This window comes from Mya arenaria, chromosome 13, assembly GCF_026914265.1.
Source record: "Mya arenaria isolate MELC-2E11 chromosome 13, ASM2691426v1".
Lineage (NCBI taxonomy): Eukaryota > Metazoa > Mollusca > Bivalvia > Myida > Myidae > Mya > Mya arenaria.
The window spans coordinates 55980742-55995700 of record NC_069134.1 but is presented as its reverse complement, the minus strand read 5'-3'; the positions used below and the strand labels follow the sequence as shown (position 1 = coordinate 55995700).

The following is a 14959-nucleotide window of genomic DNA, read 5'->3' as shown; positions in this document are numbered from 1 at the left end:
AAAGCCCTATTCTCTGTTTTGGCCAGTGTATTTATTTAGATTTAGGAATAAAGAATTCATTAGTGTTTGCATTAAGCCTCTCAAACGTTTCTTAATAACTTTCTGACAAAAACTTTTGTCAAAACAAATAATTGTTTTGGAAATAATATTCAATTAACCTATAAAAATAGTAGAAATACTTTAATGTCAACAAAGGTAGATACAATTTTGAGAAATGAACCATAATTATAGATTTTGTTTATATACTACATTATATTATCTGTCTACCGTGGTGCGTATGACTGAGGGTACCAAGGTTTAAATCTTGCTGCAAGCACACTCGTTTTTGGTTTGCTTTTTGTTTTATTAATATGTTTATAAAAATATGTTCTTGTTTACCTTGTTATCATATTCAATTGTTTATATTGTTAAGAGATTCTTGTTATATTCTATTACATCATTACCTAATGGGCCTTTTAAATAGTTCATTAATGTTTGATTTCCGTGGCTAAACGTCATACTTCAAGCAAGTTATTGAAATGCTTAATGGATTAATTAACTTTTGGATTCTATAAGTGATAGATCTTTGAAATTACTTTCATGGAGCTGTTGGACAGAAACACTTAAATAAAATCTGTTTGAAACCATGATTTGTTTTCGAAATTCGCTTGATGGTATCGTTATGATTAGTAAATAATTCTAATTCATAATCATACAGTTTCAAACCAAATGTGATAAATAAAATTATTATAATAGTGTTATCAGAGTATATAACTAGCTGCTGACTTGTCATTTGTTCCAAAATTTTCCTTATATTCAAGCCATAATGTTTACCAATTTCAGCACTGTCTCAACCAACACCCAATGGAGCTATAATTGTCGGGTCTGCAGCCGTAGGCGTGGCTGTAATCGCGATTGTGATAGCCGTACTGTTGTTTCTGCACAGAAGGTACACTGTACAGTGTTTCTTGAAAATAATCGTTTCTTTTGACACGTATATTGCTTATCAGCTAGATCAATTTCATACAATATAAAACAACTTGACACTAAGAAATTTTTGCCTCAACATATCGTTGACAAATAAGTATTTTCACATTCGTCATAATTTGCCATTAAACTGGAATCCATTTTAGGCCAAACAATGGAACGTGAAATACAGTCACCATTTCAGTCTATTTACTAACGCCGGTCTTCGTTATTTTTTTAGGAAACTACGTCAAAGCAAAACAAAAACGCGATATGAAAAAGCAGATGAACCAAAGGAAGAATTGAATGTTTATGCTGAATACAGTGAAACACACAATACTGATCGAAAAAAAGGTAAATTTTATAGATAATCATTCAGATTAAAACATCAAATAATTGTCTTCTCAGAACTCATATGAATACTTATTAGCAATTTAAATGAAACGGAAACATCTGTTTCAGTAGAAGACTCTGCAGAATGTGCACACGCGTCTAACACGATTGCTGTAGGCAAAGACGAATATGCTGCGAATCCTAGCGATCAGTCCTATTACAGCTTTAAAAGCAGCAATACAATGCCGGTCACAGCAATTAAAGTAGATGATTTATACGACGTTGTTTTAGGATCGGAGCATGGTGTTACAATGAAGAAGCAGTTTCAGGTATATCGTCAAATTTTTGCACCCCAAAAGTTTCAACGTCACATTAGGAACCCATGTGCTATTATATTATTAAAAATGTGTACTAAATGCAACAGTTTATTTCGACCCGAATTTTCTTTTATCAATCACTATCATTAAATATTTGGCGTGTATCTATTGAAAGAAAAAAATAAAATATTTATTTAATATCAAAGCTGTAACTTTGCCGAACAACTTTTAAATTGGACATCAAACATACTTTTAAAATAAAAATATAGAATTTAAAACAAAAAATGAATTGGTGACCATTCCTGTATGAAAAGATGTAATGCCTGTGCAACATAGTTTTAAGGTTTCATGATGATTTTGATTGTGTTTCCCCAAGTTCCCCCAAAACACACGCACGCACATGCACCCCCCCCCCCCACACACACTACAATTCGCATAGAGTAATGCATTATTTAAATGAAAAGGAAACCTATACAAACTTGGCCAAGAAACTTATGGAAATATGACGCAATCGAGAGGTGAGTATGACTTCAAGCATATCACCCACCTTTTTAAATGCTCTAACGTTATAATACTAGCTTATTGAAATACTGTATTCTAGCTCATTGTAACATCTTAATAGTTAATATTTGTGCCTCAAGCATTGTAATAACAATAGGAAATGCATAAGCCTCCCTAAAGTTAAAATGGAAATATATTTAAGAATAATTGAATAACATAACCAAATTGTTCTTCAGTAAAGTGATGCCGTTAAACTAGTCAGGTGCTTACCAAAATGAAGTGTTTTTTTTTTCAAATTTAGAGATACGTTTATATGTAAATATTCTTCCATTGAGAGTATATATTTCGTGAAATGAACCAAAATCCTATATGGTTCAGTAGATGAAATTTCTCGTTATAATATCGTGAACATACGCCAAGACACCATTAGATTTAATACTGTAGCTGTATACAATTTCCGTTATTCAGTTACATTTGGTTTTCTACATACATTTTCATTCACAAAAAGTAAAGTGTAATGATACCAAGGGTAACATACGGGCTTAAAATTACAGGATTTCCCAAAGGGTTTGAAAGACGACTACAGTGCAGCTATTCAAATACAAAACAAACCAAAAAATAGATATAAACACATTTATCCATGTAAGTGAAATACTTGATGTACGCTGCACTACCCGTAGTAATATAATCATCAATAAATCGTTGCTGAAGTCAAATTACAACTATTTGTTCTTGTAGTTAAATATATAATATACAATACATAAGAGTAAATAAGCATTCACTTGTATTTATACATAATATCAGCCATATTCAAAGATAAAACCGTTCATCATCGTAAATTGTTTGCAGATGATGACACACGAGTTATTCTTCCAACAGATGAACGACACTCAGATTACATTAACGCTAGTTTCATACATGTATGTATTACAGAGCTAACAATACAAACGCATTTAATACATACATTAATTAGTATTTATCTCTTGATGTTTTCTCGGTGTTTTAAATTAATTGTCTGTAGTTGTTTTCACAGTTGCTCTATATAGTTGATCTATTTTAGGGTTATAACAAGACACGTGCCTTCATTGCGTCACAAGGTAAACTAAGGCCTAAACAGCGTCCGAGTAATTGAGTAATATATAAAAGAAAAGTTGTACAGCTTACTCTTCAACGCGTTACTGTACTTTTGTTTTCATTCACGAGGAAGGCTTTTGTTTTTACAAAGTAAATGATTAATAAAGAAACCCTGAGCAGACTCACTTAAAATGTATGTATAACGTTTTGTGTCGACCTGTAATACTCGAATAGTGAACATGTATGTATGTATGTTGAAGGCCCTACGGACGAGATGCTTGTGGATTTCTGGAGGATGGCGTGGCATCTTGGCTGCGGTAAGATAGTCATGCTTACCAACTTGGAAGAGGAAAAAAAGGTTTGTTTTAGCACTTTAAATTTGTATTTAAAACAAACACGAAATGACCCACCTTGTACACACCCGAAAGTGAAAAACAATTTATCAGACTTCTTCTCTCTTTTCAGTTTGTGTTTTTCTATTGATAAGGGTGCATAAGAATACAACACCAAAGGCATTATAGTCTCTGTTATAGACAATACAAATGGACAAAAAACGGTTGCATTTGCAATATATATAAAACAATGTTATTGGAAAAATTTAGTGATGACTCCCAAATCCCCCTATTAAAGGATAAAACCGGTATGTGTAATGTCAATTAAGCTGCTTATATTTTAGTGATTTTTTCCATTCCTTTCAGATGAAATGTGTACAGTACTGGCCAGACGACGAATGCAAAGAATACGAAGACTTCTTAATAACAAATCGAGGGACTGAGTATTTTTCGGACTTCATCATCAGGAAATTATCCATACAGAAAGTAAAATATTAAATTATCAATCAGCAAAACAACTGCGGGTTTTTATACTTAGATGTTTCATTGGTAAAATATAACAGCCGCATTCCTGCTTGATTTTCCGTGAACATCTTGCTTGTTATAAGTGAATAAATAAGCTTATACTTACGTTCAATAACATAAATATTCTGCATTTCATCTAAGTTATTGGTAATCTTATATACGCATTCGTATACGAGTATGTGGATATTTGTTCCAAAACATTTCATATTTAGACAACTTTTGTTTCAGAGTTTTTTTAAAAGTTTTCATACATATGGGGAAGAAAGAAAATTGATCCATTTTCATTTCACTGCTTGGCAAGATAAAAGTGTGCCAACGTATGCTTCGTCGCTTGTTCATTTCCGTCATAAAGTGGAAACCGCAATCGTTAAAGAAAATGGTCCAGTTATTGTACACTGCAGGTTTGTAAGATAATGCATTACATATACCGTTTAGAGGAATTTTATTTGTGATAAAAATATGTAAAGAGGGTTTACTAACCATTCTTACTTAACGATAACAGATGTACAGTAAGGGGCATGCATTTCGTCTTGATTGATGAATTTAAATAATAACACTGAAATGTTCATGTTTTATGTTGCTGTTTCTCAAATGCAAAAAAATAAAATTTAACAAAAAACACAGCCTTATTTTGATCATTTTGACCTTATGTATGTATAATGTTCACAAATAAAGATCTTAAAAAGCAACATTATTTTGTATTCGACTAAAATAGTATTAAAGCAAGTTGCATGATTGTGTATAGTCACTAACGAATGTTCAAGCAACTGTAACTGGCTAATAAATTTAACTAAAACTGACTGTGCGATTTAAATGTCACCCGTTTGCTACATATATTATTTTAATATATATGTTTCCAGTACCGGTGTCGGACGGACGGGAACATTTATTGCTTTGAATGTTCTATCTGAACAAGCCGCCACGGAGGGATATGTAGACCCAGTGGGCTGTGTGAGCAATCTGAGGAAACAGAGGGTCGACATGGTCCAAACGGCGGTAAGGATAAGACGAGATAAGATAATGGCAATAAAGGTAAAATAATTCGGAAAACGGTGTTTAAAATTCCTTTACTATATACCAATAAGTATAACATAATCAAAGCTACCTGTTTCAGTTTGTTTTCCTACTAAAGGGCATATATAACTTTAAAAGTTTCCAACAAATTGCATACAAGTCTAAAGATTTAAAAAGTTTTCGCTTTTTACACAGGAACAGTACATTTTTCTGCACTTGGCGCTTTTGGAGACGTTGATGTTGTCCACATCGGCTCTTCCCTCGTCAAGGTTCCTGGAAGCGTATGATGAACTTCTGGCCTTCGATAAGACCCAGAGGACCCGGGAGATTGATGTCGAGTTTTCTGTGTGTCAGAAATTTTGAATATTTTTTTTTTTTTGCTTTTTAAGACATTTGACGTACATGTTTGCAATTGTATAAATTGTCGCATGAAATACTATCATTTTGTGTGTGATTTTTCGTTTCTGGAATGATATGGTACTGCAACCGTTTTTCGCATACTATGTTTTGTTATCAAAGGTCCATTTACGATTTAAAGTTGATATTGTCTTTATACTTTGTACAGCGAATGAAGAAAATGTCTCCCGTGATTGATGAATGTCAATACGTGAGCGCAAAAGAACTAAGGAACAGGAATAAGAATCGGTATTCAAACATTCTCCCAGGTAATTTATATGTGATTTATTTCTATTCATCAAAATTATTCAGTGAAATGAGTAATAACTTATAAGCTTTTTAATACAAAAGCTGATTAGTAGTTTCTTCAAAATTGATTGTTTTACAGCCGCTGAGCAAATGCCGTACTTGACTCCTTCTGGAAAGAGATCTGAGCCTGAATACATCAACGCTGTATTCTTACCGGTATGTTTTACCGATATTAACAAAGAAACATATTGAAAACATATTTCTTTAAAATGCAATCGCCTAATTGTTTATTAAAATATTATCGTTAACATTGCCCCCACTGTTGGACACGTTCTGTGGCACAAAAGCTGTTATTTAATTCCAATTCTTTTAATATAATACTTTTAAAATGGATTTCATTTAACGGTTAAAGCAGTATGGTATTCTTATGATAAACAGTACATCATGAATGAGAAAATTTCAATAGACGACGTTAAAACATTAACACGTTTATATGATTCGGCCAAATGGTTCGATCAAGAATGTAGAAATACTAAAAAGTTGTACAAAAATGCTCTACATATTTATAATAATTCACATAGAGATATAGATAGATTAGAACTGTGTAGATTGAAACGAGTGTATAAAACTACTGTGTCAAAGAAACGCAGAGCTTTTAAATTTAAACGCTGTAAAGAGTTTGAAAATTTGAAACGTAATAAACCTAAAGATTTTTGGAGATATTTCCATTCACAAAAGTCAAGTAATACGAATTTAAATGTACCCTTGGAAGATTTTAAAAATCATTTCGAGCAGATGTTTGCGGATATTACCCATGAAATAAATGAGGAGGCTGAAATTTTTAATAACAACCATGATTTCAATGATTTTAGTACTGTTTTCGGTGACCTAGATCACCAAATAACATACGATGAGGTTTGTAAAGCTATAAAATTGCTTAAGAAGAATAAATCACCTGGAGAAGATAAATTGCTAAATGAGTATTTTATAGAAGCATGTGACATATTGGGAGGATATATTACAGAAATTTTTAATATTATTTTAAACTCTGGGAATTTTCCAGTCGCCTGGACTAAGGGTATAATCGTACCATTACATAAGAAAGGTGATAAATCGGATGTTAAAAATTATAGAGGTATAACATTGTTAAGCAATTTTGCAAAACTTTTTACATGTGTACCTAATCAGCGAATAACTAAATGGTGTGAAGAAAATAATGTAATTTCTGCACAGTTTGGTTTTAGAAGAGGCAGGTCTACAGTCGATGCAGTGTTTATTCTTCAGTCAATTGTGCAAAAATACGTTAACTTAAATAAACGGTTGTATTGCTGTTTCATTGATATGAAACGTTGTTTTGATTCCATATATCTCAGTGCGCTATGGTTAAAGTTGTATAAATCCAATTTAGATGGTAAAATATTACGTATTATACGCAATATGTATCAGTCAGTAAAGTCCTGTGTAAAACACTGTAATAGCTATTCTGACTTTTTTAATATAGCAGTAGGCTTAAGGCAAGGAGAGATACTTTCCCCGATTATGTTTTCATTATTTGTGGAAGACTTAGAATTGTATTTACAAAATAGAAATGATTGTGGTTTAGCTTTACGTGATATTTCTTTGATTTTATTGTTATTTGCTGATGACATGGTTGTTCTTGGTGAAACCCCGGAAGACTTACAATTGTCGTTAAACCGTTTATATAGTTATTGTAATACCTGGGGCTTAGAGGTTAATATTGCTAAAACTAAAATTGTAATTTTTCGCAAAAGAGGTGGCACAAAACGTAAAGAAAAATGGTTGTATGCAAACGAAGATGTTGACGTTGTAAATGATTTTAACTATCTAGGAGTAACTTTAAATTATACTGGCAATTTTAGCCTTAATACCCAAACATTATATGGTAAAGGTTTAAAAGCAGTAAACACATTGCTGTCAAATCTTAAAAAGTATGAATGTAAACCTAGGGTAGCTTTGCAATTATCTGATGACTTTGTTTCATCTATAATTGCATACGGGTGTGAAATTTGGGGATTTACGAAGTCTACACAGCTAGAAAAGATACATTTAAAATTTTGCAAAGCCGTACTAGGCGTCAGACAATCGTCTTCAAATGTTTCTGTTTACGGTGAATTGGGTAGATACCCATTGTATATAAATAGATATGTACGTATTGTAAAATACTGGTTCAAACTTAAGAAAAGTGACAATATAATTACTCAATCCGTCATAGAAGACGCAATGTTGAATATTAATAACAATCAGGATAATTGGTTCAATAAGGTTAAGAACCTTCTCACCAGATATGGCTTCTATGATGTATGGTGTAATGATACACAGCTAAACGAAAACCAGTTCATTTCTATTTTTAAACAGCGTCTGATAGACGAATATTTACAACAATGGCATGGAAGTGTTAATGAAAATGGTGTCTTAATAGTTTATAGAGTACTTAAAACTGCATTCGAGTTTGAATCCTATTTAGACAATATTGTGTCAAGAAATCTTAGAATTGCTATCACAAAAATACGTATATGTTCGCATAATTTAAGAGTTCATACTGGCAGATATGATAGATTAGAACGCCACTTACGTCTTTGTCAAGTATGTGACTCGAACGAAGTAGAAGACGAATTTCATTTTATATTTAAGTGCACACCTTATGTCCAATTAAGACAAACTTATATTAAAGGTTATTATAGAATAAGATCTAGTATGTTTAAACTTGTGCAACTTCTTAATACACAAAATACATCTGAAACACTTAGGTTAAGCAAATATATATCGGAAGCATTTAAGGTGCGTTCTACTTTATTAATGAATCAATAATTATAAGCCTTGATACACATTTTTATCTCAAGCAGTGGTATGCTTTGTTAACATTTATAACCATTGGTTACTATTTATGTTGATATATACTATGTGAGTCTGTTTTATTGTTAGAAATTGATCAATTGTATCATTTGTTCCAACATATACTAGTATATAAAAAGCAAACTATTGGTTATTGTATTGTATACTATTATAGTTTGATTGATTCGTGTTTTCTATTCCAGTTCATCCTTAAAAATAGATTAATTATAATATTTATTTAATATTTCACACTACATTGTATAATTGTAATTGTAATTTATAAAATATGTACAGTGGAAACTCACTAAACCGGACAAGGTCCGGACTGGGCAAAATTTCCGGTTTAGTGAGGATTCCGGTTTAGTGAGGATATGATGTACGGAGTAAGTTTACTCAAAATATTAACTGAGTTATCCTTTTAAGGGAAGTTGATTTAATGCTTGTTAAGTATGTTTGATAGTTTAATTAACGCACCGCTCTAATTTGATTCAATCTTAGAAGTCTTTAGATAAAACAACCCTCCAAAATGATCACTTGATAAGCGTTTCTAGTTCTTTATTTTCAGCAACAAACAAATTAATGTTGCAATCAATTTTCTTTTCACAAGTTTGATTATCGTTTGATTATCGCGCGGCAGTCAATCCACAGCGCAATCATCATTATCGATTATCGAGTTAACACAACATCACAGGTGCAATATTTAACGACGCACCGTCTGTCAAAACAAAGTGACACGCGATTCGCGAATTCCTAATACACAAAAACATTTTGACATGTTTGGACAAATATACGTCCGGTTTTGTGAAGTAAAATTACGTTGATAACGAACAAATTTTCTCGATTTTTTGTCCGGTATCCGGAATTCCGAGGTTCCGGTTTTGTAGGGATTATTTTACATTGAAAATAGAAGGGGGAAATCGGGACTCTGGGAAAATTCCGGTATCCCGAGGATTCCGGTTTTGTGGAGATCCGGTTTAGTGAGTTTCCACTGTATATGAAACACAAAAAACTGTATAGTTTACGTGTAATAAAAATTATGTTCTGTTCTGTTCTGTTCTATGATATATATTTAGGGCTACAAAAAGAAGGGAGCGTTCATCGTCACCCAGACACCACTAGAGGTGACCAAGACCGACTTCTGGAGGTTGGTGGTAGAACACGATGTCCATACAATCGTCATGATGAACAACAAGAGTGAGATGAAGGTGGGAACGATTTGATATACTTTAACATTATTTATTCTGTTTAGGACTGAAAAGGTATCATGTGTTTTATATTGATTTTGTTAAAACGACTATGTAATTTTGTGTCTAAAATCATGTCAAAAAGAAACAAAAACATTGTCACTGGGAAATGAAACTACTTTGGATGACTTAAATTTGTATTGCTAGTTTGTCCACTTTGCAATTAACTTTTTATTTTATGGCTTTTAATTTAATATACCAATTCATATTGGGTAGATTGTGATGTGAGATAGTTCCCTTGCTGGGGATAGAACCAACAACAACCGGGGAAAGAGGCTGACACTCATATGGCATTTGGCTCATTGTGCCTCAATACAAGGTCCTAGTGAATTTTTGAAACTTGACTGGCTCTTGTTGTTTCATAGCATTAATTCTTTGAATTGCCTTACCCTTTTTTACAACGCTCTGTCGATTTTAGGAAGATGAAGTATATTGGCCTGAAAATGAGGATTCGGAAATATATGAAAACATGACGATTACCAAGACAGGCCAGGTTCGCGAGAAAGGATTGAGAAAGATAACGTTTGACTTGATACGGTTTGGACAGGTGATGTGTTCTCTTTTTTAAAAATGATTAATCACTCCTCCTTCTCCTCCTCCTCCCCTGCAACCACCACATCATCGTCATCAATATCATCTTAATCCATATCAATCAATTTCATCATCATCAATATAATCATCATCAATATAATCATCAGCAAAAGCAGCAGCAGCAGCGGCAACATCATAATTTACATATTTACCATAAACAATGATTAATTTATTTAAGATACGCATATTGAAACTCAGATGGAAATGTGTAAAGTGGAGGAAGCGAACGGAAAATATGCTGATGAAGTAAAAAAGGAAAACAATTCTAATAAGTAAAAGTTGTTTGTTCCAGACACGAAAAATTCAGCAAATACAATTTGAAGGTTGGCCGGATGTTTCAGCGTTGCCTTCTTCTCCCAAAGATGTTTTAAACCTCTATGATGCAGTGCAGTACTGGCAACATCAATCAGGAAACAACCCTGTTCTTGTGCATTGCATGTAAGTGAATGCACTTCATTGCTCTTAAGATATAGAAAACCCTTATATTGTTTTGTTATCAAAATTGATTTTTAAAATAGGGAAGTTTTTAACGCGGTAACTCATAGATTATAACTCCTTTAACTGTAGTTATGTCACAAGTGCCTTTGAGAACTTTCAAGTATGCATTGTTTTATAAAAGTTTACTTATAATGTTTAAGGCGTGCTGCTGCAGTCGCTGCCAACTTAAAATGAAGAGCTTCTTTCTTTTGCGTGGGGTTTGAAGCTTAAACTGATGATAAAAATAGTTTTCCTTATTATTGTTTTGCCGCAAACTAAACAAAAACAATTGTTCTCAATGATGCATAAACGAAATTTTTTGTTGTCATCAATTATAGTATATTAGATTGGTTTAAAATAAATTCCAAGTGAACAAATTATATAACTTTGCTGTCCCAATCAGAGGTGGCAGTACCGAACAGAGATAGCAAAATTCTCTAAGACCGTTTTCTTACCTTCCCCAATAAAACTTAAATCAAGTAGTTAAGCCAAAAAGGAATCAGAAACCTGCGCTCGTTTGCAGATGAAGGCGCTGAAAACGTTGGAAGGCTGTAGACGACAAGACCTTACTTTTTTACAATTCTGTTCACAGGCAAAAAAAAATGAATTAAAAAAATCTATTGAGTGGCCCCAAATTGGTACCGATTAGTCCTTGTCGTTACCTAAAGGTTATGCAAATTGAAGATTTTTAATACAATAAGGCTTTGCTTTCATCTCGCAAGTTTATTGGTTGTTTAAAGTTAATTAAATGAAACCCGATATTGGCTAAAGACGTTTTGCGTATGTGTAAAAAGTAAAGTATGGACGGGTCGTTTAGTTAACACATTTCCATGTTCTGCAACATAATCTATCAGTATCTGTTCCCCTTGGCCCTCACAGATTTATTTAAGAGTTGTCGGCGTGCTTTAAGATTCACATTAACGATGCAATCTTATTAACGTATTTGGATAAAGTGGTATGTTTATTCGCACTATTTTAAACCACATAACACCATACGTCCCATTTTGTAACCTCCGTGCATTATGTTTTGAACATATCTTGTAACAAAGTTGATCTGACGATACGTTTTTTCAATTTGCGGTACAGCCTAATAATCAACGGTTTTCGAAAATTCAAACATTTTATCCCCAGTTATTGTTGAAGCTTTTGTTATAAATTTTATCATTATAACAACTGGACATGTAAAGCATAAGCATTGTATTATCATTGATCGCGAAAGCCATTTGTTTCGTGTGTCCATGCAAGAGGACGCAATTGCAAAATTTCCAAGAACATTCAGAGGTGCGGTTTGCTTTTTGTTTTCTTAGCGGTCGTTGAGAAAAGACACATTCTTGTTCATTATTTCGATGATTAATCGTTTTGACACACTACGGACGAAGCAGACAGAACCGGTAATGTTGTGTCAGCGTTCTTGGAGATCAAAAACCCTTACTTGTCTGTTGTATAGATGATTAATCCCTACTTTTGACTCTCAGGAACGGAGCAGACAGAAGCGGCTTGTTCTGTGTTGCGTCAGCAGTCTTGGAAAGGCTGAAGATTGAACAAGACGTTGCTATTACCCAGGTCATCAAAGAGATGAGGAACTACAGGGAACAGATTATTCCCTCTGTGGTGTGTATATACCTTTATACAGTACGCCTAACGATGCTATTAAACATCAAGCCTGGCAATATAATAATTAAATTACTTCCATTCAACATAAAGCTATTTTATAAACAAAATGTTCGTTTCATGCTGTGCTTTCGAATTCGCCTCAAACTTAAACACAATAAGTAAACAAATTAAACATGTCTTCGTGAAAAAGTCAGTGTTTTAGACTTCAAAAGACAGTGAGACATATTATCAAAAATAACACAATTTGTCTTCCAGGACCAGTTTCAGTTTGTGCATGAAGTAGTCAAGGAATACATTCTACTCAATGAAACATACTCCAATTTCACCAATTGAGGTCGACGGGCTATCAATCAATGGAACATTAATATGGCAACCATGGGGTTGTTTTGTTTTATTTATACGTGGATATTGGGAATGTTAATGTTGTTTAAATAGAGTACCACTTCTATGTGTATTTTTATAGTTATTACATACTCGATTACTATATGAACATTTGAAGTAGGTGTGCGTATGTATGATATTTGCAAACAGTGGTGAATGAAGCTAAAGCTAAAAGGGAGTCATTTTCCCATATTGTATTTGTTGAGGTTTGATTTTCGTTGTCATAAAATGCGCCTTTTCCGAGTGTTTGTACATAAAGTCTTTCCGTGTTCGCAAAGCGAGAAATATAAGTGTTCACACTACACAATAAGTACCTTTCAAGTACAGATGCATCTTTGACTGTTGTGACACATTATGTCTTAGAGAGTTCGCGTATAGTTCGTATCCATTTTTTTATGCTTTAAAGTGTTTAAATCGGAAATCAGTTTACTATTTTACAACAGTTATAAGTACACATTGTTATTAACTAAACCCTATTTGGTTTCTTAAATAAAATGTGTAATGAGCGAAACGTAGCTACGAAAGTACTTTAAAAATTAGCGTACATTTTATAGCATATAAATAAATATGGTTTACAGAGAACAGTCCAGAATTAAGAAGCATTGTCGACAACTGTGTCTCAATGGTTCTGATTTGGCAGCGGTTCTGAAAAGGCAATCGGTTTACAAGTGCTACAAAAATTAGCCACTTTTTATTTTATATAATGCCGAGTAGACGTAGCCTATATCTAATTAGAACAATGATATTATTCAACAATGTTGGTGGTTACCTTTAATTCTGAATAAGAGTGACTATTTAGGTAAGCGTGACGCCGTCAGCGAATATGCATCATGTGGAGGGAAAAGTGATATTTACATTTCTTTGCAAAGTGGTGTGCCTAGGAAGCAACCAGTAGTGGTTATTCTGAAATGTCTTTGAAAAGCCTCACCAATTCAATTATAATACTCATACGCATCACAAACAAGTTTACTAATAGATCAATCTAATTTTTCGTGATGACGTGACTTCCTCCACAGGACTTTTTCGCTCATAACGTCAAAAGTTTGTATTTAATGTATATAATATTTCTATAATGGTATATCTAAATATGCTTAATAAATACTTTTATTCTATATTATTCCGTTACTATGTATCTTGGGCTAGGTATATGTAAAAATCATGTTTTTCCGCCACTGAATATTATGCCTCAGCCATAATTGTGTTACTATCTATGGAATATCAATTGACATTTCCTGTATGGTAAGTTTGGGACGTCGCAGATGTAAAAGGTTAATTTATTGGATTCATAAAAGAATATATGGGATGAATTCTGGAGTGGAGTTATGATGCCCAAAGTTAGGAGTTGATTACATCTATGTTCGGGGAAAGATTTGTGAATATACGCTGTTATGCCGCTAATTTATTTTTCATTAATTTTGTAAAATTCATTTAGCACTCTGTTTTGATATGACTATGATTGTTTTAGCAAATATCTTTTCTTCAGCGATTTACATTTAAAACACGTGGCATTCAGGTACTTAATTTTATAATGGACAAACATTGTAAAGAAGTTATAGTTCAAAGCGAAAGAGGTCAATCGTCAAATATTGAAAAAAGCTACAAAACATAACATTAATCGTAAACAATCATTATAAGATGCATATATTTCATAAGAGGATGTTTTATAACGCAAGTAGTTTTAAGGTCGATTTGTATTGGGACTATAGTGGTGGAGGTGGCGGACAATATTGTGCGCGTGTTCTACGGAGGTGGATCTGTGGAGGGTGGTATATTGACGTTTACACAATTATTTGTTCACACTTTCGTAGGAAAATCAAATAGATAGTTTGATATTTAAAACATCCAATCAAGTTCCATTTCTTTAAATACCTTTTACCTACTTATTCTGTTCTCAAATAAAATTAACGACTGTTGTATTCGATAACGGAAAATAAACTAAGCTTACTATCGCATAGTTTATTAAACAAAATGTTTAACTTTTGGCTATTATCTTGTTTCTGTACTTCGTCTGTAAAACTAATCTTTAAATATTTCATAATATTTACATCTCTACATTTATCGAAACTTGTTCTTCGTTATCCCGAACAATACCGTACCTTTATATTTGTACAAA

General features: G+C 32.9%; 1 protein-coding gene across 2 annotated transcripts in view; it reads left to right on the top strand.

Annotated features, from left to right (window-relative positions):
• LOC128213755 (receptor-type tyrosine-protein phosphatase mu-like) overlaps positions 1-13958 on the top strand; it is a 26343-nt gene extending 12385 nt beyond the window's left edge. The window contains exons 6-23 of one of the 2 annotated variants that reach the window (XM_052919798.1): positions 823-928; positions 1187-1299; positions 1411-1607; positions 2651-2738; positions 2946-3016; positions 3157-3193; positions 3431-3528; positions 3869-3988; positions 4256-4428; positions 4888-5023; positions 5237-5386; positions 5607-5706; positions 5826-5902; positions 9613-9744; positions 10202-10330; positions 10667-10812; positions 12327-12462; positions 12721-13958. In XM_052919798.1, coding sequence (XP_052775758.1) covers positions 823-928; positions 1187-1299; positions 1411-1607; positions 2651-2738; positions 2946-3016; positions 3157-3193; positions 3431-3528; positions 3869-3988; positions 4256-4428; positions 4888-5023; positions 5237-5386; positions 5607-5706; positions 5826-5902; positions 9613-9744; positions 10202-10330; positions 10667-10812; positions 12327-12462; positions 12721-12798 — 2087 coding nt within the window. In that variant the 3' untranslated portion in view covers positions 12799-13958. Of the gene's footprint in view, positions 1-822; positions 929-1186; positions 1300-1407; positions 1608-2650; positions 2739-2945; positions 3017-3156; positions 3194-3430; positions 3529-3868; positions 3989-4255; positions 4429-4887; positions 5024-5236; positions 5387-5606; positions 5707-5825; positions 5903-9612; positions 9745-10201; positions 10331-10666; positions 10813-12326; positions 12463-12720 lie in introns of both variants that reach the window. The other variant, XM_052919797.1, reaches the window with a different exon arrangement.
• The last annotated feature ends 1001 nt before the right edge of the window (positions 13959-14959 follow it).